The sequence below is a fragment of the Microcaecilia unicolor genome, chromosome 9 (genome assembly GCF_901765095.1).
Source record: "Microcaecilia unicolor chromosome 9, aMicUni1.1, whole genome shotgun sequence".
NCBI classification, from domain to species: domain Eukaryota; kingdom Metazoa; phylum Chordata; class Amphibia; order Gymnophiona; family Siphonopidae; genus Microcaecilia; species Microcaecilia unicolor.
In genome coordinates, this window is record NC_044039.1 from 44,017,457 (window position 1) to 44,043,909 (window position 26,453).

The following is a 26,453-nucleotide window of genomic DNA, read 5'->3' on the forward strand; positions in this document are numbered from 1 at the left end:
ACCCCATCTTCACAAGCACCTCTCTCCCTTCCCTCCAGCACCCCCTCTCTTCTCATAAGTCTGGCACCTCTCTCCCTTCCTTCCAGCACCCTCTCACACCCTCTCCTTCCATGGGTCTAACACCTCTCTCCCTTCCCTCAAGCACTTTCCTCCTCCTGCCCTCCAACGCCCCTCTCCTCCCATGGGTCAGCACCCCCTCTCCTCCCATGGGTCCAGCACCCCCCCATTTCCCTTCCATCCAGCAACCCCCTCCTCCCAGGGATCCGGCATCTCTCCTCCTTCCCTCAGGCACCTCTCCCCTCCCATGGGTCCAGCACCTCTCTCCCTTCCCTTCGGCACCTCTCTAACAACCCCTCTCAACCCCCTTCCCTTCCCACCAGCACCTCCTCCTCTTATGTGTCTAGCAACTCTTTCCCTTCCCTGCAGCACACACCCTCTCCTCCCATGGGTCCAACACCTCGCTCACTTCCCTCCATCACCCTCTTCTTTCCATGGGTCCAGAACCCCCCTCTCCCTTCCCTCCAGTTTCCCCCTCCTCCCATGGGTCTAGCACCTCTCCCATGAGTTCAGAACCCCCTCCCCTTCCCTCCAACACCCTCTCTCTTCCCATGAGTCTAGACCCCACTCCCCCTTCCCTCAAGCTTTTCCTCCAACACCCCACCCTCCCATGGGTCAGCACCTCTTTCCATTCATCAACCCCTCACCTCCCTTGGGTCCAGCACTCCCTCTTCTCCAAAGAATCCAGAGTGGCCTGTGTGAATCACTGCCAGACCGCAGAAACATGTTAAGTTACAAGCAGTGGATAGAAAGAGACGACAGACCTGCAGGGAGGAGGAAGGGAAAGGAAGGGAGTAAGGGACTTTTTTTTTTACACCACGGGAACAAGCTTTTTTACTATTCCCATGGAGCGGTAAAACGTTTTGCTTCCACATCTGCGGTAATTCTGACTGCAGTGCTACCATGGCTTTACCGCAGTAAATCTGCAGTAACGATAACCGAGTCATTCTCTAGCTGTACTCCTCTGCTTGTGCTAAGGCACGGGGGGGGGGGGGGGGTGGTAAAGAAAGGAGGATAATTGTACAAGTTGCACCCTGCTTACTTGTTCCTGTGAAGAATTCTGCACAGGAGGAGCATTCTAATCAAATTTTGGAATACACAGTAGTGAAGAATTACCCCAGAAGTAGTGAAAATCTGTGGGGAAAATTCAAAACATGCAGTGCATGCAAGATGACCAAAGATGATTTATGAGCTCCAACAGTTCTGGAAGGAAAAAAAAAAAAAAAAAGAGGGAAAATTTCCAAAAGCAAGAACAGAAAGATTCTCAGCTGGCTACAGAAAATGTTTGGAAGCTGTTATTTTTGCTAAAGAAAGTAATACAAAGTATTGACTGAAAAAGTACACACAAACTTCTGCCATAGTTGCTGCCTTATTCACCGTCTTCATATTATGAAGCTGTTAGAAATCAGTAAATAGAGTAATTATGCATTAAAATTTGAAGATGTGTTTAATTTTGTGATTTATATTAGTTTCTGTCCACTTGGGGATTTGACGACATATAATTTGACTAGAGGTGTCTAAACTTTTGCTTTTCGGTATCTGCATGAAAAGTATAGAATGCATTGCCAAGTGAGATTTGAATGGATCATAATTTTTGACATTTCATAAGTTGCTGAAAGGTTTAATTATTGTTTTATATTTTATTTATTTATTAGGATTTATTTACCGCATTTTTGAAGGAATTCACTCAAGGCGGTGTACAGTAAGAATAGATCAAACATGAGCAGGAGGCAATTAGAGCAGTAAAAATATTCGAACAATACAAAGTATGGTATGGTACACTACTTGCAATGACAACACAATATGTAATAGAACATTATAATTGGTAGTGAAGGGTAAGGCAAAGTTGTAACATATAGATGAGTAAGAAAGTAGGAAGAATTAGAAAGTAAGGTGATTGATTTGAAGAAAGTTGCATGTGAGGTCAGATAGATGGTTAAATATTATCTCAGCTAGGGTAGGAGTGGATAAACATGTCCCGCTGCAGTATGTGCAGCCCGAGACCATCCTTGTGTGTGTGAGTGAGACTAACAAGTTAGTTACTTCTTCCGTTAAAGGTTTGGTTGAAGAGCCAAGCTTTCACCTGCTTCCTGAAGTAGAGGTAGTCTTGAATTAAGCGGAGCCTTTCAGGCAATGCGTTCCAGAGTGTGGGGGCTACTCCGGAGAAGGCTCGCTTGCAGGTATCACATTGTGTAATGTCTTTTAGAGAGGGTGTAGTTAGTGAAAGTCCTTGGGAGGACCTTAGTGTCATTGGCGGTGTGTGGAGGCTCATCCTATTCTTCAGATACTCGGGGCCATTTCCTTTCAGGGCCTTGAAGATCAGACATAGACTTTTAAATTTAGCCCTATATTGTACTGGTAGCCAATTAAGTTTTTGCAAAAATGGTGTGATGTGGTCACGTTGCTTGCAACCTTCTATGAGTCTTGCTGCTGCATTCTGAATCAACTGGAGCTGGTGCCGACCCTTTGTAGTCAGACCATTGTATAGTGCATTGCAGTAATCCAGTCTTGATGTTACCATGGCATGCACATCTGGAATAAGATTTAACTTCTCGATGTAAGGAGAGGCAGCGTAGCTGTCGCAAATAGTAGAAGCAGCTCTTGAAGGCTGCTTGGATTTGAGGAATCAGAGTAAGTGTTGAATCTAACTGTATTCCAAGGTTCCTGACTTGTGATTTGAGGGGGAGTTCATACTTCCCAAAAGGGATTTTGATGTCAAGTATGTATCCACTTGTGTTAGGGACCCAGAGAAGCTTGGTTTTACTTGGGATCAGGCAAAGAATTGTTGTGTTTAGCCCATTCTTGAATTGATGTTAGACAAGTGATCAGTTTATTCAAGGCTGTAGGTAAGTCAGGTTCAATGGGTACAATCATCCGCATAGATGTAGAACTGAGTGTCCATTGACCAAATCAGCTCAGCTAGTGGCTTGAGGTAGATAATGAATAGAATAGGTTACAGTATCAATCCTTGTGGTACCCCGCAGGTCAGTGTCCATGGTGGTGATGAGTTGCTACCAATCATTATGGATTGTTGCCTGTCTGATAGATAGGATCTGAACCAGGCAAGTACTGTTCCACTGATACCTGTTTCTGTCAGTCGTGCTAGCAAGATATCATGATCCACAGTATCAAGTGCTGCTGAGAAATCTAGCAGTACTAACATCGAGGCAAATCCCTTGTCTCGGTTTCTGTGAAGATCATCTAGTAGGGATACGAGGACCGTTTCTATTTCATAACCAGGTCTGAATCCAGATTGACATGGATCTAGCCAGTTACTCTTTTCTAGCCATTCATTAAGTTGAACTCAGACTGTTTGTTCAATGAGTTTCCATAGAAACGGGATGTTAGATACTGGCCTGTAACTTTCAAGTTTGTCCTGGTCAAGGTTGTTTTTAGTACATAAGTACATAAATAATGTCACATTGGGAAAAGACCAAGGGTCCATCAAGCCCAGCATCCTGTCCACTACAGCGGCCAATCGAGGCCAAGGGCACCTGGCAAGCTTCCCAAACGTACAAACATTCTATACATGTTATTCCTGGAATTGTGGATTTTTCCCAAGTCCATTTAGTAGTGGTTTATGGACTTGTCCTGTAGGAAACCGTCTAACCCCTTTTTAAACTCTGCCAAGCTAACCACCTTCACCACGTTCTCGGGCAACAAATTCCAGAGTTTAATTACGCGTTAGGTGAAGAAACATTTTCTCTGATTTGTTTTAAATTTACTACACTGTAGTTTCATTGCATGCCCCCTAGTCCTAGTATTTTTGGAAAGCGTGAACAGACGCTTCACATCCACCTGTTCCACTCCACTCATTATTTTATATACCTCTATCATGTCTCCCCTCAGCCGTCTCTTCTCCAAGCTGAAAAGCCCTAGCCTTCTTAGTCTTTCTTCATAGGGAAGTCGTCCCATCCCCACTATCTTTTTAGTCGCCCTTCGCTGCACTTTTTCCAATTCCACTATATCTTTCTTGAGATGCAGCGACCAGAATTGAACACAATACTCAAGGTGCGATCGCACCATGGAGTGATATAACGGCATTATAACATCCTCACACCTGTTTTCCATACCTTTCCTAATAATACCCAACATTCTATTCGCTTTCCGAGCCGCAGCAGCACACTGAGCAGAAGGTTTCAGTGTATTATCGACGACGACACCCAGATCCCTTTCTTGGTCCGTAACTCCTAACGTGGAACCTTGCATGACGTAGCTATAATTCGGGTTCTTTTTTCCCACATGCATCACCTTGTACTTGCTCACATTAAATGTCATCTGCCATCTAGCCGCCCAGTCTCCCAGTCTCGTAAGGTCCTTCTGTAATTTTTCACAATCCTGTCACGAGTTAACGACTTTGAATAACTTTGTCTCATCAGCAAATTTAATTACCTCGCTAGTTATTCTCATCTCTAAATCATTTATAAATATATTAAAAAGCAGCGGTCCAAAGGGAGGAAGTGACTTCACGGGACTGAATGGCCGCCTAAACCCGAAGCTCCGGTCATCCCTCCTGCTTTAAAGCTCCACTTACCATAAAGAAGCCTCTCACAGCGTCTGCAATAACTGCGAACTGTCGCTGACTTTTCCAGGCTAAAAAGGATGAGTAAAAAAAGCGGCGCGCTGCACCGGGAGAGCGAGCGGTTGTTGGCGAAACAGATAGACCGTGGCCTAGCTCGGCCCGCCTCCCCCAAGGTACGAAGAATCTCGGAATCGGGCCACAACCCGGCCCGTGAAGAGCACCGCGAACCCACCCCCAACCAGGATCTTGCGCACGACTTGACCAAAAGCCTAGAGACACTTCAGGCTGAAATTGTGGCGTCCAAGGAAGAAATTCTGGAGCACGTGGATGCTCTGAGCGTCGACCTGAGAGAGCTTGGGGGAAGGGTAGAAGTGCTGGAGGAGCGCGCGGACGAGCTGGGTGAGAGACACGAAGAAACAGAAAGGCGTTTGCAAAAATTGTCAGAACAGACGGAGGACCTGCAGTTTAAATTGGACGATCTTGAGAACCGGGGGAGACGTCAAAACCTCCGGTTTCGAGGTGTCCAGGAGAATGCTGATAAAGAGGACGTCCCGACGGTGGTGCGTGCTATATGCGCACAGCTGCTGGGCCCAGAGTTTGATGTTAGCAAGATTACTATGGACAGAGCACACAGAGCACTGGGCCCTCCGAGAGATAACAGGCCGAGAGACATAGTGGTAAAGTTTTCCACCTATGCCTGTAAAGATCAAATATGGCAAAAGGCTCGCCAGTCCTCTAACCTTGAATTTAATGGAGCTCGGGTGGCGATTTATCAAGACTTATCCTTGTTCACGCTGAGCCTACAGAGATCTATGAAGCCGGTAATAGAGATTCTAACCAAGGAGAAGATTTTTTATCGATGGGCATTTCCATTTGCCATTTGCTTTGAACTTAAGGGAGAGAAGATCCGCAGTAGATCAGTGGGAGCGGCGTGGAAGAGCTTATACGAAGCAGGTTTAGCCCCCACGGAAAGTTTGCCTACGGGATTGGCCCCTTCAACAAAAGCGCGCCTGCAGAGATGGAAGAGAGTTGAGAAGGGGGCAAAGAGCTCCAGACAGCAGACCTGAATCGCAGAAGCTGGAAACTCTGGGGTGATCTCCGCTATGCAGTTATTATCCCTGAAGGGGGTAATGTTGAGAACATGTTCTAGTGAGAGAAATTTGTTAGATAATGTACCGACTGGTAGTGGATGACATTGTGAAGTTGTGGGTAATTGGAGGGGGAGGGATGAGTGGGGGGTAAGGGGATTGGGGGGAATTGTTTAAATTTGACTGTTAAATTGGTTAATACAGCCGGTGGTTTGGTCAGGGGGGTTTCTTCCTTCAAGTCCCAGCCAGCGCCGAATGGTGCTGGTTGGCGGATTCAGGCTAGGGGGAAGTAGGGAGGGTGTAAGGGGTAGGGAGGGGAATAGGGGCGATGAGTTGGGGGAGATTAGGGTATGGGGGGATGGAGATAGTTTGGGAGGGGGGAACTTAGTACTAGGCTTTAGTCTTCACTGGTCATCATGTTATTTTTTATTTTCTCTAATGAAGCTTGAATGGTAGACTTCAAGATCTGTACATATAATATAAAGGGGTTGAATTCGCCTTATAAGCGTCATGCACTGCAACGTGAGCTACACTTGATGAAGCCGCGAGTAGTCTTCTTACAGGAAACCCATTTATTACAAAAGCATGAGGGTCTTCTGCTATCTAGACAATATCGGCAGGTTTACTGTGCTTCAGATGTCACGGGTACAAAGAAACGGGGGGTGGCCATAATGTTTCATAAAGATACCCAGGTACAGATACTGCATTCTAGAAAGGATAGAGAGGGCAGATTCCTACTTTTACATGTGTTATTGGAGCAGGAGGAATGTACACTGGCTAGTGTATATGCCCCAAATGAAAAGCAGGACATTTTTTTCCTGCGCTTGAGGAGGGAACTGCAGAACTTTGCTAGAGGTAAATTAATAGTGGCTGGTGATTTAAACGCCACTATGCAGCCAGGTTTGGACAGGTCAGCTCCTCCTGCTCCGATTGATTGCAAGCTTTCCCGGGCCCTGAAATGTTTGGTTGATGAGATGGGGTTATATGATGTATGGAGATTGGCCAACTCTAGGGGGAGGGAGTATCCTTTTATTCAACGGTGCACCTCTCCTATTCCAGAATTGACTACATTTTTCTGGATAAGACATTGTCTGATGGGGTAGGGGGGGCCACTATAGGCCATATTACTATATCAGACCATGCCCCAGTCTGGGCCAATATTTCATCCTTGCAAGCTGAGATGCGGGATAAGAGATGGACCCTTAACAACTCGTTGCTACAAGACCCAGAGCTGGTGACGAGATTTCATTCAGTTTTGAAAGAGTATTTTGAACTCAACCTAGACTCTGGGCCAACACTGGGGATAGTATGGGATGCCTTTAAAGCAGTAGCGAGAGGGTATTTTATTAAACAAGCTGGTCAGAAATCCCGAGCCCAAAGGGAACGTTTGGCTCAGTGTATGGGTGCTTTGGGAGTATTGGAGGTTAAATATAGGCAGTCCGGGTCAGGTTCGGACTATCGGAAGCTGCAGGCAAAGAGATTGGAAATAGCCTCCTTGCATGAGGATAGTTTGATGTTTGCACATGCAAGGTCCAAACAGGTATACTATGAATGCACTAATAAACCAGGTAGACTATTGGCCACTAAGTTAAGAAAAATAATATCTGATCGGCACATATTAAAAATGAAGGGAGCTGGAGGAGAGGTCTTGCACAAAGCCACCAAGATAAGGGATTGTTTTGCACAATATTATGAGAACTTGTATCGGGAGGATGCTACTGTGCAGACGGATAAAATAGATGAATACTTGGCTGAAAGGGGTTTGAGGGTTCTGTCCGATACGCAGAGGGGGGAGCTTGATCAACCGGTGAGAGTGGATGAGGTGTTGCAGGTTATTAAAGCACTTCCAGCGGGGAAGGTGCCAGGCCTAGACGGTTCACAAACGAATTTTATAAGATTTTTGGACCACTTCTGGCGCCCTATTTAACTATGATAGCCAACTCGGTGAGAGAAGGGGCCTCTCTCCCAATGACGATGATGGAGGCTTGGGTGGCAGTAGTTCCCAAGCCGGGTAAGGACAGAACTGAGTGCGCCTCGTACCGGCCAATATCAATACTTAACGCCGATGTAAAAATTTTGGCTAAGGTTTTGGCCAATAGGCTGGCGAGGCTGCTGCCTAGCCTGATTCATCCTGACCAGGTAGGTTTCATAGCTAATAGGCAGGCTATGGACAACATCCGGAGAACAGTGGATCTATACGCAGCTCAGATAAAGGCCGGTCAGGTGGTGTTATTAGGCCTGGACGCCGAAAAGGCCTTTGATAGGGTCCACTGGGGGTTCCTTGACAAAGTCCTGGCCAGGGTAGGGATAGGTCTTCAGTACAGGGCCTGGATTGGGGCGTTGTATTCGGCACCACGGGCGTGTGTGAGGGTAAACGGAGGGCATTCGGAGACGTTTGAGTTAGGGCGGGGTACGCGACAAGGATGTCCGCTGTCTCCCTTGCTCTTTGCGCTGGCAATGGAACCCTTGGCAGAGGCTATTAGAGAACACCTGGACATTACTGGGGTGAGGGTGGGTGGACAAGACTATAAAGTAGCTTTATTCGCAGATGACGTCTTGTTGTCCCTGACTAACCCTTTAATCTCACTGCCAAATTTAATGAAGGTGATAGATGAATATGCTGCAATCTCCGGATATAAACTTAACGCTGGTAAATCTATTGGCATGGCGCTGGGGGTACCCCCAAATATAATGGAATCATTGAAGACGTCTTTTACTTTCAAGTGGGAGGAGAGAGCCTTGGGTTACTTGGGTGTTAAGATTTCGAGCAATTTATCGGCATTGTTCGATGACAACTACCAGGCCCTTAGAAGGGAGATACAGAGGGATTTGGACAGATGGTCATCTATGGGACTGTCCTGGCTTGGGCGCATTGCCACGATTAAAATGAATATCTTGCCCCGATTGCTGTACTTATTCCAGGTACTGCCTCTGAAGCTGTCCAGGTCCTTCTTGTCTGGGATTCAAGACTCCTTGATCCGGTTCATTTGGTGCCAAAAGAGACCACGACTGCCACGAGCAGTGCTATATAAGAGCAGAAAAGAGGGAGGTCTGGGAGTACCCAATCTCACCTGGTACTATTGGGCAGCACAAGCCAGAGGGGCAGTCGATTGGTTTCGAAGGGAAGAACATAAAAGATGGGTAGATATTGAACAAGCCTTGGTTGGATCGCGTGCACTCGGACATCTCATGTGGTTGCCTGGTAAATATAGAGGAAGGGTGGAAAGATTTCCGCCGACAGTCCAGACCACCTTCCACTACTGGGATTGTATGTTCCCGGACCGACAGCCGATTGTGTCTGGCTTAGCCCCGATAGTGGATAACCCCTTATTTGAGCCGGGTATAGGCAACAGTGTTTTTTGCAGATGGGCAGCCTCAGGTTTGGATCTGTTGGGGCAGATGCACGTGGGAGAGACTATTTTGCCCTTTGGGACCCTGGTGGAGGACTATGGAATTAGCCTTGGTGACAGATATGCTTACTCGCAGCTCCACCACTTTCTGAAGGGGCCTGTATATGGCAGAGGCTTAAAACGAGACACTCACCCGATGGAGGAGATATGCGTAGATACTAGGCGCACACGGGGATTGATATCCTTTCTGTATGATTATCAAATGAGACGCGCAAAAACATCTATATTACACAGACAGAGGTGGGAACAAGAGCTACACTTTACCCTACCAGAGGCTAGTTGGTTGGCACTTGAGAAACAGACCCGGAAATCTTCAACGGCGGTGGCTCTGCAAGAGAGCGCTGTTAAGGTGTTTTATAGATGGTACTTGACTCCGGCTAGGCTACACCATATGAGTGCCCAAATATCCCAAAACTGCTGGCGTAATTGTGGTGGGGTAGGAACAGCGGGTCACATTTGGTGGACCTGCCCAAAAGCGCAGGCCTATTGGAGGGGGGTGCGAGCACGTCTTCAGGTATGGACTGGTAGGTCTGTGCAGTGGCATCCCTCGATATTCCTCTTGGGGGGGCGACCAGAGGGTCTTACGTCAGATCAGTGGCTTCTTGTGCGCTCCTCTCTGAATGCTGCCCGGGTGAACCTAGCGCAAAGCTGGAAATCTCCATTGGTCCCTCCAATGGTGAGATGGATAACTAAGATCAGATACATTTGTGAAATGGAGAGACTGACGGCCCTGAAGAGAAAAACGCTGCCTAAATGGCAGAGAATCTGGGACCCCTTTTTGAATAAGTGTTTGGAATAATGAGAAAATGATTGTATATGATTGCAGACTGGGAGGACGGAAGGGAGGGTGGGAGGGAACGGAGGAGTTCGTGCAGGGGGTGGGGGGGGGTTTAGGAATAATAGAAAGGGAGTGTTATTATGTAAAACTAAAAATGTGTGAAGTACACTAAGCCCTCGATAAGCTATTGTTTATATGGTTGGCTGAATTGTTTGGTACACAGTCTTTGCTATGTAACCTATTTGATATATGCCGAGATGTGTAATGTTTATGTCTGAATAACAATATTCAATAAAGACTTCTATAAATTAAAAAAAAAAAAAGCAGCGGTCCTAGCACAGACCCCTGAGGAACCCCACTAACTACCCTTCTCCATTGTGAATACTGCCCATTTAACCCCACTCTTCAGCAGAGGGTGAACCACTGCCCTTTTTAATGCTGTTAGTAATTGCCCATTAGAAAGAGAGGTGTTCACAATTTTTGTGGCGCCTTCTATAAGACCCATACTTGCCTGCTGCACTATCTTTGATGGGCAGGGATCGAGGGAGCAGATAGTTGGTCAAAGGTCTCTTAGGATTTTGTCAAGGCTCTCCTCTGCCATTAGGTTAAAAGTGTTCCATCTGTCTCTGTTAGCAGGGGGCGAGTTTGTGCACCCCTGGTTGACTGGCTGGGCACTGGGTGGGATTGCCTGTAAATCCTGGTGGAGACTTTTAATTTTGTTGGCAAAATATGCAGCATGTATTTCTGTATATGTTCTAACTCACCCAGCACCATTTAGATAGGTGAGATATAAATTAATATTCCTCAAGCTGCCCCTCCCTCACCTAGCAAACTGAAGGCGACATCTCCCACCATACACACACAAAGTCTGGCCTTCTCAATATGATTTAAAATATCCTATGTAGCCCTTCCCTTGAAAAAACGGGGGACCTCCTGCCTTAATCTCTTTCTCCCCAACTGCAACTAAGATATAGCATGCTGAAAAATAGGTACTTTCCATCTCAAGTTGGTTGTCTTATCTTTCTATACATGTGATATACTTTTCAATTGAATAAAAAGAACTATATAAAGCCAAATTGCTTTTTCTTTTGTTCTTCCTCCACAACAGAGGAAAGCAGCAGTGCACCAGTTCTGCAGGAATCAGGGAAGTTCCAAAGATACTCTGTCAAACCCTGACAGCAGGACTCAGTGTCTCAGCCAGCAGGAAGGCTCCAGCCATCCCTTGGGAAGCTGGCTGTGCATGAAAGGCAAGAGTGAAAGCAACAGGAGATGGAGGGAAATGATTTAGACTGTAATTACACTAAGACGACAGTAAATGTCTGGCTTTGTGTATATTTATGGAAAGAACAAATATAAATATCTTAAATTTGTAATTTTTTCAACAAAATGAAAAAGATCTTCAACATTTTAACATCAGTGGGGAAAAGGGGCAACAGATTAAGAGCATTTTTTTAAAGATTTAGTACACCTGTAATATCAATGAGGCATCATGCTGTTAACAGGCTTTGTACAAGGACAGAAATTCTAGGAGGTTAGAATAAACCATCAAAATACTGCACAGAATATAAACTTTTTGGAAAAACGTTATCTATATTTAATGAGACCACTTATTGTACAGGTGTGGGCGTGAGGAGCTTGAAGATTAAGGAAACCCCATTCTAAGCACAAACTTAAGAATTTTCTCCCCTACCACAAAACAAATAAAAGTGGCCCACTAGTAGATACGTTCTCCCTAGATTTCAACCACTCATGCCAATCTGCAAACAATTGAAGACTCATCTCTTCGAGAAAATTTATTGCAAGGATCAAAACACATGAAATCCATACATACCAATAGAAATGCATCAATACACTCCCTTCTGAATTTCTCTTAACTTGTATCTTCACCACACTTCAAATTCCACCCACAGATAAAATGTTATACCCTATGTTCTCCTGAAATTGTTCTATCGCCTTATCTTTTCTCCATTGTAACTTCGGATTTTGACTTGACTTTGTCTTCCCATAACTCCTCACAATGTAACCCATAATTGTACTGTAACACTATATCTCCATCCTTCACAATGTATTGTAAGCCACACTGAGCTCGCAAATAGGTGGGAAAATGTGGGATACAAATGCAATAAATAAATAAATAAATAAAAATTTCTATTTGATCTCTACTACAGCAGTTCACCCATCTCAAAGAAACCTCTTTCTAAACAATTTATAACAGCTAAATTAAGCTTTCCTAAATCTTAACTGGGCTAGGGAACACAGCATTTAAGGAACAGCTGTGTGCATTTCAGTTTAAACTCCAGATTGACTAAATGGTCACAGCTCATGCTGAAAAAACAATATCCAGCTACACTTACTTTACTTTTTATTTTATTCAATTTCTCATCTCACCAACAGACTGAGGCAAGAAACAAAATATAGGAACAAAAATTGCAACAAACGTTAAAACAATCTAAAATAACAAAATACAATATGGAGTAAAACACAAACAATTACTTAAAATAATTCTTATCTCCCTTCCACCCCCCCCCCCCCCCCCCAATAGCCATAAACCCACAATCTTCTGAGACACCAAATCATGTCTGAAAACTCCATGCTTTCAAATACCTTTTAAACGAGAGGTTACAATGGATTTGTTTCAAATCAATGGGGATATCATTCCAAAGTTTTCGGCCTATATGTGACCATCTCTGGGAAAAGGTAACTAAGAGGGGCATTTTCGAAAGAAACATCCAAGTTGCAATTTGGAAGTCTTTGCAAAATGTCCAAATCCAGGGGCAGGGAAAACCGTATTTTCAAAAAAAGATGGACGTTCATCTTTCATTTCAAAAATACCGCAGAGACGTCCAAATCCTTAAATTTGGAGGTCCCTAGACATGGACATTTCTTTCGTCGATTTTTGAAACCAAAGACGTCCATGTCAAAAACGTCCAAATGCAAGACATTTGGACATGGGAGGAGCCAGCATTTGTAGTGAACTGGTCCCTCTGACATACCAGGACACCAACCGGGCACCCTAGGGAGCACTGCAGTGAACGTCATAAAATGCTCCCAGGAACACAGCTTCCTTACCTTGTGTGCTGAGCCCCCCAAATCCCACAACTGTACACCACTACCATAGCCCTTAGGGGGGCACCTATATATGGGTACAGTGGGTTTGTGGTAGGTTTTGGAGAGCTCGCTGTTTCCTCCACAAATGTAACGGTAGAGGGGGTATGGGTCCGCCTGTATGAAGGGCACTGCAGTACCCACTAAAACTGCTCCTGGAACCTTCATGCGCTGTCATGGTCCTGAGTATGACATCTGAGGCTGGCACGAAATATTTTTAAGATATTTTTTGAGGGTGGGAGGGGGTTAGTGACCACTGGGGGAGTAACAGGTGGTCATCTGGTTATTTTGGGCACCTTTTTGTGCCTTATTCGTAAAACAAACACGTCCGGGTGAAAATGTCCAAGTGTTCGTCAGGGATGTCCTTGCTTTTTTCGATTATGGGTCAAAGACGTCCAAGTGTTAGGCACGCCAAGTCCCACCTGTGCTACACCTCCGACACGCCCCCTTGAAATCTGGACGACCTTGCAATGGACTGCAGTTGGAGACATCCAAAATCGGGTTTTGATTATACCGATTTACATGTCTCTGGGAGAAGGATGTCCATCTTCCGATTTATGTAGAAAGATGGACGTCCTTCTCTTTCGAAAATGAGCCTGTACGTCATCAGAAACAAAAAAATGAAATTTTAATGAATTCTGTTAGAGAAAACAATTGGTAATGCAATAGTCTAAACCCCATCCTTTTATGTGAAAAATTAAAAAAAAAAAAAAGTTACAGATGTTCAAAGATGTAACTTTGCAGACTGTTTATGGACCTATGTCATGAAAAATCAGCCACTCTAAACATTTTGGATCTGCTACTTTAGTCGCTTTTTCCTAGAGTCAAATATATCCAAAAATCTAAGAGGAGGTACAACAATCTAATTCCACATGGGATCTGAACTAGACATTGTTGTTACAAATGCAACTGCCCGGATGGCACATATATCAAAAACTGTTTCAAATACAATGGAACACATAACAGTAAACATAAAAGTTTAAAATGAACTCAAAACTCAGCTGGAATCCAATATAAATTCCTCAAAACTGGGGTAACATGGTCACAATATCTTGTAGTAGAAGACAGGCATATGTATTCTGTACTAATTGCAGTCTCTTATTTTGATATTTAGAGAATGCATAGTTTGCTGCTTTAATTTTGATGTAATAAAAAAACAAGAATCAAAACAGCCAAATCTTTTTGGTCTAATAATGTTCTTGAAAGCAAAGTTGTTTTAAATTTTTATGTCACATTGATATGGGTTACCAGTGAAAAGAGGCATTGCACGGAGTTTTAATGATGTAGAGGGAGGTTTTTTTATGCCCATGGTTCACCCCATAAGTCTTTACTATTCTAGCAGGAGGAGATAGGGTTCTGAGACTTTTTCCTCCCATATTAACATACACTGTTGCATGGTTGACGGTACAAATTGAAACTGATAGTATAAAGCTGGCAATTGAGAAGTGATATTTTGTTTGAGGTGGAGGGACATAATCGAACGCGAACGCCTATCTCCTTGGGCGTTTATCTCCGAGAACGGGTCCGTGAAGGGGAGGGCTGAACCGTATTTTCGAAAAAATGGACGTTTTTGAGCTGGGCATTTGGTTTTTTTTAGCGATAATGGAAACTAAAAACGCCCAGCTCAAAAACGTCCTAATCCGAGCCATTTGGTCATGGGAGGGGCCAGGATTCGTAGTACACTGGCCCCCCTGATATGCCAGGACACCAACTGGGCACCCTAGGTCAGTGCGGTGGACTTCAGAAAAAGCTGCCACATGCATAGCTCCCTTACCACGGGAGCTGAGCTCCCAACCCCCTCCCCCAAAACCCACTACCCACAAATGCACAACACTACCATAGCTCTTAGGGGTGAAGGGGGCACCTACATGTGGGTACAGTGGGTTTTGGAGGCCTCCCATTTACCAGCACAAGTGTTACAGGTAGAGGGGGATGGGCCTGGGTCCACCTGGCTGAAGTGCACTGCGGTACCCACTAAAAGTGCTCCAGGGACCTGCATACACGCAGGCCTCTAGAACTTGTTGCTGCTGTATAACTTTGGCACACCAGTTTACACCTGAAGACTAATCTCTCCGAAAACGTCCTTTGTTGGAATAAGTCGTTTACTCACAGTTAACTGCAGATCAGAGGTTGTGCCTCACTGGCAACGAGTCTCCCTGGTACTGAGATTAGCAGTAGGTCAGAGCTGGCAGAATGCTGTACAATGCCCTCTTTCAGCCACATTCAAGGTAAGAACTAAGTTCTCTAACGTGGCTAACACATGGAAGGGATCTAAAACTGGCTTACAAAAAGGGCCACTACCTCATGGACTACCGGAAACAAAACTGGACACACTTTGACCCAGTAGGCAGGGGGAAAAGCACCATGGGAGAAGAGCCTACCAACTACCAACATCGTGAGACTGTAACACAATCTAATGAAATCACGGAGCCCAATACCCTACACCCACCACAATGCAATGCTGATGTGACCCTGTAGTGCACCTGAGAGCCATATCTGACCCAGGGAAAGACTGTCACAGGATAGAACACATTCTGCTGTCATGGAGGTGGGTACGGCATTTGAGGCTGGCATAGAGGCTGGAAAAAAAGTTTTTAAAGTGGGGGGTTTTTTTGGTGGGAGGGGTTTACTGACCACTGGGGAGTCCGGAGAGGTCATCCCCGATTCCCTCCAGTGGTCATCTGGGCAGTTGGGGCACTTTTTTGGGACTTGTTCGTGAAAAAAAAGGGTAAAAAAAAAGTGACCCAAAATCGCGGCAAAAACGCCTTTTTTTTCGATTATCAGCTAAAGATGCCCATCTCTCCTCAGCTGATAACCACGCCCCAGTCCCACCTTCACCATGCCTCCAACACGCCCCCGTCAACTATATTCGTTTCCGCGACGGAGTGCAGTTGGAAACGCCCAAAATCGGCATTCGATTATACCGATTTGGGCGCCTTTGCGAGAAAAACGCCCATCTCCCGATTTGGGTAGAAATATAGGCGTTTTTCTCTTTCGAAAATAAGCAGGAAAGTCTCTTCTCCAAATTTTTGGATTACTAATATTCTCACACATCTAATCAAAGTTTAGCAAAAGAACTCCTTACTATTGCAGCAATCTGCTCCCTTAACATCCAGACTCATAAATTCTTTATCAATATCTTTTTAGTAATTACAACCCCCTCCAAGGTTGGATACAACAGACAAAGTATCCTGAGCTCATGAACACAAATATAAAACGTTTTGTCTAAATTCAGTTTCAACTCCTTCCTAAAACAAGCAGATAACTTCACCAAACGTTTATTCAAAATGCCCATGGTCTCTACTTGATCTTTATCCACTTTCACCCAAAGTTGAACATCACCTGCATACAAGAGACAAGAAGCCCCATAACATTAAACAATATCTGTAGTCGGGCACAAATATAAATTTGCTATCAATCTGCTGGTCATTAGTTTCAAGGAGGGTCCTCTTCTTTCTGTGTTTGAAAAGTTGACCAACTATTCCCCCTTTAACAATTCCATCTCACTCAAGATTCTATAAAATTCTATCATATTCCCCTCAGTTGCCTTCTGAAAGATGAGGAATCCTATCCTGTTCAGCTTTTTTTCCTATAAGGAGGGTGTTCTACCCCCTTTATAATTTTTGTCACCCATCTCTGAACCTGGTACAGGAGCCGACGAGAGAAGGAAAAATTCTAGACCTAGTCCTTAGTGGAGCGCATGATCTGATACGGGAGGTAATGGTGCTGGGGCCACTTGATAACAGTGATCATAATATGATCGGATTTGATATTAGCTTTGAAGTATACATAGGAAATCAAATACGTTAGCGTTTAACTTTAAAAAAAGGAGCTATGATAAAATGAGAAGAACGGTGGAAAAAAAAAAAAAAAAAACAGAGACTGCGAGGGTCAAAAATTTACATCAGTCATGGATGCTGTTCAAAAACACCATCCTGGAAGCCCAGGCCAAATATATTCTGCGTATTAAAAAAGGAGGATGGAAGACCAAACGACAGCTGGCATGGTTAAAAAGTGAGGTGAAGGAAACTATTAGAGCTAAAAGAAAATCCTTCAGAAAATGGAAGAAAGAACCAACTGAAAATAATAACAGCATAATGAATGTCAAGTCAAATGCAAAGCGCTGATAAGGAAGGCTAAGAGGGACTTAGAAAAAAAGTTTGCGTTGGAGGCAAAAACACATAGTAACATTTTTCTTAGGTATATTAAAAGCAGGAAGCTGGCAAAAGAATCGGTTGGACCACTAGATGACCAAGGAGTAAAAGGGGCAATCAGGGAAGACAAAGCCATAGCGGAGAGATTAAATGAATTCTTTGCTTCGGTCTCCACCGAGGAAGATTTGGGTAGGATACCAGTGCCAGAAATGGTATTCGAAGCTGACAAGTCGGAGAAACTTAATGAATTCTCTGTAAACCTGGAGGATGTAATGGGGCACTTCTACAAACTGAAGAGTAGCAAATCTCCTGGACCGGATGGTATTCATCCCAGAGTACTGATAGAACTGAAGAATGAGCTTGCGGAGCTGTTGTTAGTAATATGTAATTTATCCTTAAAATCGAGCGTGGTACCGGAAGATTGGAGGGTGGTCAATATAACACCGATTTTTTAAAAAGTTTCTAAAGGAGATACGAGAAAGTATAGACTGGTGAGTTTGACGTTGGTGCCGGGCAAAATGGTAAAGACTATTAAGAACAAAATTACAGAGCATATTCAAAAGCATGGATTAATGAGACAAAGAGGGGCATAATTGAACGGGGCGCCCAAGTTTTCCTGAGGACGTCCTCGCAGGACATCCCCACGAAGGGGCGGGGAAACCCGTATTATTGAAACAAGATGGGCGTCCATCTTTCGTTTTGATAATACGGTCAGGGACACCCAAATCTCAACATTTAGGCCAATCTTAGAGATGGTCGTCCCCGATTTTAGGCGATAATGGAAACAGAGGATGCCTACCTCAGAAATGACCAAATCCAAGCCATTTGGTTGTGGGAGGAGCCAGCATTTGTAGTGCACTGGTCCCGCTCACATGCCAGGAAACCAACCGGGCACCCTAGGGGGTACTGCAGTGGACTTCAGAAAAAGCTCCCAGTTGCAAAGCTCCCTTACTCTGTGTGCTGAGCCCCCCAACCCCCCCATAACCCACTCCCCACAACTGTACACCATTACCATAGCCCTTAGAGATGAAGGGGGGCACCTAGATGTGGGTACAGTGGGTTTCTGGTGGGTTTTGGAGGGCTCACATTTACCACCACAACTCTAATAGGTAGGGGGGATGGGCCTGAAGTGCACTGCACTATCCACTAAAACTGCTACAGGGACCTGCATACTGCTGTCATGGAGCTGGGTATGATATTTGAGGCTGGAAAAAATATTTAAAAAAAATTTTTTTTTTGGGTGGAAGGGGGTTAGTGACCACTGGGAGAAGAAGGGGAGGTCATCCCCGATTCCCTCCGGTGGTCATCTAGTCAGTTCGGGCACCTTTTTGAGGCTTGGTCATAAGAAAAAAATGGACTAAGTAAAGTCGCCCAAGCGCTCATCAGGGACGCCCTTCTTTTTTCCATTATCGGTCGAAGACGCCTATGTGTTGGGCATGCCCCAGTCCCGCCTTCGTTATGCTTCCAACACGCCCCCATGAATTTTGGTCATCCCCACAACAGAAAGCAGTTGAGGACATCCAAAATCGGCTTTCGATTATGCCGATTTCGGCGACCCTGGGAGAAGGACACCCATCTCCAGATTTGTGTCGAAAGATGGGTGCCCTTCTCTTTCGAAAATAAGCCTGAAAGTCAACACTGATTTAGTGACGGGAAATCTTGCCTCACCAATCTACTACATTTCTTTGAAGGGGTGAACAAACGTGGATAAACGTGAGCCGGTTGATATTGTGTATCTGGATTTTCAGAAGACGTTTGACAAAGTACCTCATGAAAGACTCCAGAGGAAATTGGAAAGTCATGGGATAGGAGGTAGTGTTCTACAGTTGATTAAAAACTGGTTAAAAGATAGAAAACAGAGAGTAGGGTTAAATGGTCAGTAATCTCGATGGAGAAGGGTAGTTAGTGGGGTTCCCCAGGGGTCTGTGCTGGGACTGCTGCTTTTTAACATATTTATAAATGACCTAGAGATGGGAGTAACTAGTGAGGTAATTAAATTTGCTGACGACACAAAGTTATTCAAAGTCATTAAATTGCGGGAGGATTGTGAAAAATTACAAGAGGACCTTACTTTATTTATTTATTTATTTGTTGCATTTGTATCCCACGTTTTCCCACCTCTTTGCAGGCTCAATGTGGCTTACAATACATCATGGATACTGGAAATGAGAAGCGGATATACATTTGGTTTTTGGGTTACATGGTCATGAAATATTAGATAGTGGTATTGCAGAACACATTAACATACATTAGGAATACAGATAGTGGTATAGCAGAAGACATTATAAGACATTAGACGCGTTACGAAGTTTCTGGCCATCTAAATGGCAGATGACGTTTAATGTGAGCAAGTGGAAAGTGATGCATGTGGGAAAGAGGAACCCGAATTATAGCTATGTCATGCAAGGTTCCACGTTAGGAGTCAGAGACCAAGAAAGGGATCTAGGTGTCGTCGTTGATGATACATTGAAACCTTCTGCTCAGTGTGCTGCTGCGGCTAAGAAAGCAAATACAATGTTAGGTATATTAGGAAAGGAATGGAAAACAAATATGAGGATGTTATAATGCCTTTGTATCGCTCCATGGTGCGACCGCACCTCGAATATTATGTTCAATTCTGGTTGCCGCATCTCAAAAAAGATACAGTGGAATTAGAAAAGGTGCAGAGAAGGGCGACAGAAATGATAAAGGGGATGGGATGACTTCCCTATGAAGAAAGGCTAAAGCGGCTAGGGCTCTTCAGCTTGGAGAAAAGGCGGCTGAGGGGAGATATGATAGAGGTCTATAAAATAATGAGTGGAGTTGAACGGGTAGATGTGAAGCGTCTGTTTACGCTTTCCAAAAATACTAGGACTAGGGGACATGCGATGAAGCTACAATGTAGTAAATTTAAAATGAATCGGAGAAACATTTTCTTCACTCAACGTGTAATTAAACTCTGGAATTCATTGCCACAGAATGTGGTAAAAGCGGTTAGCTTAGTGGAGTTTAAAAAAGGTTTGCACGGCTTCCTAAAGGAAAAGTCCATAGACCATTATTAAATGGACTTGGGGAAAATTCACTATTTCTGGGATAAGCAGTATAAAATGTTTTGTACTTTTTGGGGATCTTGCCAGGTATTTGTGACCTGGATTGGCCACTGTTGAAAACAGGATGCTGGGCTTTTATTTATTTATTTATTAGGATCTATTTACCACCTTTTTGAAGGAATTCACTCAAGGCGGTGTACAGAAAGAATAGATCAAACATGAGCAATAGGCAATTAGAGCAGTAAAAATATTTAAACAACAATACAAAGTATGGCATGGTATACTACTTGCAATGACAACTTGATGGGCTTGATGGACCTTTGGTCTTTCCCAGTATGGCAATACTTATGTACTTATGAGCACTCTCTATCCTTTCTGTAGATTGGCTGGCAGTCCAACTAACTCATTCATGAGCGTTTTGCTTGCGATATATTTAAAATGTTAGTTATTGCCTCCACAGCAATTTGTTTTCTAAGTCTCTCTTGATCTACCTTACTACCTTCTACATCTAACTTGCTAGTGGCTGTGCTCATCTCTATTTTCTTCATTAGATTGCTTTCCATTCTGTGAAAAATGCCCTTTTGGTTCTATACAAAATTGGGAAGATTAATACATTGCCCAAACACATTCCATCTGCTCCCTTGCCATCCCTATGGTTGGTCTGTTCTTCTAACCCATATCTCAAAAAACTGTTCCACCAGGAAAGAAATGTTTGTTTGTTTGCTTTATTTATTTGCAAAATTTTCTACACCACTCTAGCTGACGGGCAGAACAATAGAAAATGAGAAAGAAACTCCATCAATGTATAGGAAAGCAAAGGAATCACACTAAGAGACAAGTAAAGCTGAAGAAGGCAAAAGGGAAAGACAAGGCAAAAGAGGGAAAGTCAAGCACACACAGAAGGAAAACAAGGCAGTTTGCACCCCCCCTACCCCGCCACCACAGGATCAGTAAACAGAGAGCTTCCCTTTTAAAATCCTATCAATTTGCATCATGGAACTAACACCAAAAATTCAGGAAGGAAAAAAGGGAAATGTATAGTAAAGAGTTTAGTATAAGCCACATACCTTTTCAGCAAGAGCTTCTTCTAGAGTAGTCAAAGCAGTGTCTGTGTTTGTGGTATCAGCCTGCAGGGATTTTACTCGGTCCTTCAAACTGGTCAGCTGTTTCTCTTTATCCCTTAGCTGCTCCTGAAGGTTTTCGATCTTAAAAGGAAAGATGAAGAGAAACTATAGTTAAGACATTTGCAACAAAAATAAGGTCCCAACTGAATTTCTGGCCAACTAATCTAATGATAAGACAAGGAAGAAGAAAACCATGCGGTAGGAAATTGCACAACAGGGTGCCCAAAATGAAATTTATGAAAAGCATCTATTTTATAAGGCATAAAATAGCCTTCCAAAGCTGCTACTAATAGTACACAAATGCTCTGCTCTGAGGCCAGTGTACACCTCCCAAACACCTATGAACGGATCACATAAAAGTAGACATCTTTCAAGTGTGTATTTTTTTGCACATGTACACTGCTGCACAAATCTATAATAGCCATGTTCAATGTATAATATGAAGAAAATGCTTAATAACATTACCCCTGTAGTATACAAGAGGAATGCATTTAAGCACACGCTGTGTTAAGAGCAATTCATTAAAAAAGAAAGAGCAATTGAATTGGTCATCTCCTACTATAAAAGACAGCATGAAAAGGAAATGCATACAGTCAAAATGAACTAAACAAGTGCAATGAATTTTATAATTTAGGACCAGTCACTGGAACTAGGCAACCATGTCTAAAGCCTGAAACTCATCATTGGGATATTGATTCAAAGTAATGCACAGGCAAGCTATTTATTTATTTTATTAGGATTTATTTACCGCCTTTTTGAAGGAATTCACTCAAGGCGGTGTACAGTAAGAATAGATCAAACATGAGCAATAGGCAATTAGAGCAGTAAAAATATTTGAACAATACAACATATGGCATGGTATATTACTTATGGTATATTACTTGCAATGACAACACAATATGTACTAGAACATTATAATTGGTAGTGAAGGGTAAGGCAAAGTTGTAACATGTAGATGAGCAAGAAAGTAGGAAGAATTAGAAAGTAAGGTGATAGATTTGAAGAAAAGTTGCACGTGAGGTCAGAGAGATGGTTAAATATTAACTCAGCTAGGGTAGGCGTGGATAAACTTTGTCCCACTGCAGTATGTGCAGCCCGAGTCAATCCTTGTGTGTGTGAGTGAGACTAACAAGTTAGTTACTTCTTCCGTTAAAGGCTTGGTTGAAGAGCCAAGCTTTCACCTGCTTCCTGAAGTAGAGGTAGTCTTGTGTTAAGCGGAGCCTTTCAGGCAATGCATTCCAGAGTGTGGGGGCTACTCCAGAGAAGGCTCACTTGCGGATATCACACCCAAAGAACCGAGGTGAAAAAAAAAGCATTAAAAAAAACTTCAATATCCCCTCATGGGTGGCTGGAATCAAAATGATCAACTGCCAAAAATTAAGACTTCCTAAATTTTAAACTGGTTGTCAGAGATTGTTTTGATAGGTGCTTTGAAGAACAGCCAAGTCAGTTACATGTAAAAGGAGAGGGGTTAAACAAATAATTTAGAACAGGATGCAGCAGTGGTCATCAACCTGTTTAATGATGAGCTTTTTCTCATCAATAAGGTCAAACCTCATGCCCCTCTGTTTTTATACAAAAGAAGCAGTAGGAAGGGGGGGGACTGGATTTGATATACCATTGATCTGTGGTTACAATCAAAGCTGTTTACATATTATATATTATCTGTACCAGTGTCTCCTGAAAGTTTCTTTGATCTTTTAAAGGTGAGGGGGCACTTTATAGGCTGACTAAAAAAAAAAATACCATGCATGGAACTAACACATTAGAACACAAGAATAGCCATACTGAGTCAGACCAATGGTCCTTCTATCCCAGTATCCTGCTTCCAGCAGTAGCCAATCCAGGTCACAAATAAGTGGCAGAAAGACAATTAGTAGCAACAGTCCATGCTACCAATCCTCCCTGACGATTGACATAAGCCACCGATGTAGCATTGTCTGACAACACTCTGACAGCTTTGCCCTGTAAAAGAGTGGAAAAGTGAAGCAACGCAAGATGAATCGCCCTGGTTTCCAGGAGATTGATGGGAAGAGAGGCCTCTTCCACGGACCAGCAGCCTTGAGCTAGCTGATTCATACAATGGGCTTCCCGACCTGAGAGACTTGCATCTGTGGAGACTTCCATCCAACAAAGAGGGTCCCGCCTAACCCCCTTGAACAAGTTGAACCACCACTGAAGATCTTGATGAACTACCAGGGGAAGAGGAAGCTTGATGTCTAACGAATCCGAGTGAGGAGACCACTGGGAAAGAAGAGACCTTTGGAGACTGCGCATGTGAGCTCTGGCCCACTGAACTGGAGACCACTGAGAAAGAAGAGACCTTTGGAGACTGCGCATGTGAGTGCTGGCCCACTGAACTGCGTCTATAGCCGTCGCCATAGGCCCTAGAACTTGCAGATAATCCCGAGCACAGGGAGGTGAACAGTCTAGGAGATGTCTGACTTGTGTCTGCAACTTGGCTAAGCACGACAGAGGAAGAAAGACAAGACCTTTCAAAGTGTCGAACATGACTCCCAAATATTCCAAGGTCTGAGATGGGAGTAAATGACTCTTAAGCAGATTGATCACCCAGCCTAAGGACTCCAAAAACTGCACCACCGGGCAGTCACGTTGCGACTTTCTTGAAGTGATTTTGCACAAATCAACCAGTCGTCTAGGTAAGGATGAACTAGAATTCCTTGCTTGCGAAGTGCCGCCGCTACCACTACCATAATCTTGGTAAATGACCTTGGAGCTCTCGCCAAACTGAAGGGCATTGCACAAAACTGAAAATGTAGACCAAGGACAGCAAAACTAAGAAAACGCTGGTGTGCTGGTCTTATAGGAATATGCAAATAGGCTTCTGTCAGGTCCAGGGCTGTGAGATATTCCTCTGAGCGAACAGCTACAATAACTGACCTTAAGGTTTCCATGCAGAAAGGCAATACTCACAGTGCTTGATTGACCCATTTGAGATCTAGAATGGGACAAAAGCAACCCTCTTTCTTTGGGACCAAAAAGTAAATGGAGTATCTGCCTGTGCCACGCTCGAGATCTAGAACTGGGCAAATTGATCTTAAGGTGACCAACCTTATTAATGTTTCTCTGACCACTAGCAACTTCCCTGGGGAACGACAAGGAGACTCTAAATAGGCGCCTGGGAGAGAACGAGCGAACTCTAGTACATACTCGTCCCAAACAATTTCGAGAACCCACTGGTCCGAAGTTATCTGGGCCCACCTCCACAAAAAAATATCTCTTAACCTGGAACCTACCGATGTGCCGCTACACCTAAAGCCATGGATTTAGCTGATGCCCGAAGTAAATCATAAAGGGCATCTGATAAAAAAGTGGAACCCATCTCAATTTTAGCTACCTATTGATCCAATAAGGAGAAATCATCGGAGTCTCTATCCAACACTTTTTCGGACCATCGGAAACACGCTTGGACTACCAAAGCTCCGGAAATGACCGCTTGTACTGCCAAAGCAGAGACATCAAAGCAATGCTTAAATAAAGTATCAATTCAGCAGTCTTGAGGATCCCTGAGAGCTGTTCCTCCATCCACAGGCACAATATTTTTCTTAGTAACTGCTGACACTACTGCATCTACCTGAATATGAACTGGTTGATGGACAGACGCCAGAGGGTGGTGGTAAATGGAATTCGCTCGGAGGGAAAGGTGAGTAGTGGAGTGCCTCAGGGATCGGTGCTGGGACCGATTCTGTTCAATATATTTGTGAGTGACATTGCTGAAGGGTTAGAAGGTAAAGTTTGCCTTTTTGCGGATGATACTAAGATTTGTAACAGAGTGGACACCCGGGAGGGAGTGGAAAACATGAAAAAGGATCAGCGGAAACTAGAAGAATGGTCTAAAGTTTGGCAATTAAAATTCAATGCGAAGAAATGCAACGTGATGCACTTAGGGAGTAGAAATCCACGGGAGATGTATGTGTTAGGCGGGGAGAGTCTGATATGTACGGACGGGGAAAGGGATCTTGGGGTGATAGTATCTGAGGATCTGAAGGCGACGAAACAGTGTGACAAGGCAGTGGCCATAAGTAGAAGGTTGCTAGGCTGTATAGAGAGGGGAGTGACCAGCAGAAGAAAAGAGGTTTTAATGCCCCTGTATAAGTCATTGGTGAGGCCCCACCTGGAGTAGTGTGTTCAGTTCTGGAGGCCGTATCTTGCTAAGGATGTAAAAAGAATTGAAGCGGTGCAAAGAAAAGCTACGAGAATGGTACGGGATTTGCGTTACAAGACGTATGAGGAGAGACTTGCTGACCTGAACATGTATACCCTGGAGGAAAGGTGAAACAGGGGTGATATGATACAGACGTTCAAATATCTGAAAGGTATTAATCCGCAAATGAACCTTTTCCGGAGATGGGAAGGCGGTAGAACTAGAGGGCACGATATGAGATTGAAGGGGGGCAGACTCAAGAAAAATGTCAGGAAGTATTTTTTCACGGAGAGAGTGGTGGATGCTTGGAATGCTCTCCCACGGGAGGTGGTGGAGAGGAAAACGGTAACGGAATTCAAACATGCGTGGGATAAACATAAAGGAATCCTGTTCCGAGGGAATGGATCCTCAGAAGCTTAGCTGAGATCAGGTGGCAGAGCCGGTGGTGGGAGGCGGGGCTGGTGGTTGGGAGGCGAGGATATTGCTGGGCAGACTTATACGGTCTGTTCCAGAGCCGGTGGTTGGGAGGCAGGGATAGTGCTGGGCAGACTTATACGGTCTGTGCCCTGAAAATGACAGATACAAATCAAGGTAAGGTATACACAAAAAGTAGCACATATGAGTTTATCTTGTTGGGCAGACTGGATGGACCATGCAGGTCTTTTTCTGCCGTCATCTACTATGTTACTATGTATCTACTACTGGAGGCTTAAGCCATTCTTTATACTTCTCAGGAAGCGGGTAAAGACGAATCATAGAATGTGCTAACTTGAAAGAAGCATCCGGGGTATCCCACTGAGTTTGGACAATATCTCAAATGTCCTGATGCATAGGGAAAGATCTACCGGACTTACGGACCTCCCTTAACTAAAGGATCAACCTTGTGCTGCTCCGTAGTCTCTAGGACATCATCATAATTCAAAGTGGTAGATACTAATGCAATTAGATTCCTTATGGACAGTGGCGTACCTAAGGTATTTGACACCCGGGGCCGATCATTTTAACACCCCCTTCCAAAATC

The 26,453-nt window shown here is 44.1% G+C and overlaps 1 protein-coding gene across 1 annotated transcript in view; it reads right to left on the reverse strand.

Moving 5' to 3' along the window:
- ERC1 (ELKS/RAB6-interacting/CAST family member 1) overlaps nucleotides 1-26,453 on the reverse strand; it is a 503,932-nt gene that overhangs the window by 122,153 nt on the left and 355,326 nt on the right. The window contains 1 exon segment of the mRNA XM_030214918.1: nucleotides 21,211-21,348. Within this exon segment, the coding sequence (XP_030070778.1) occupies nucleotides 21,211-21,348 (138 nt within the window).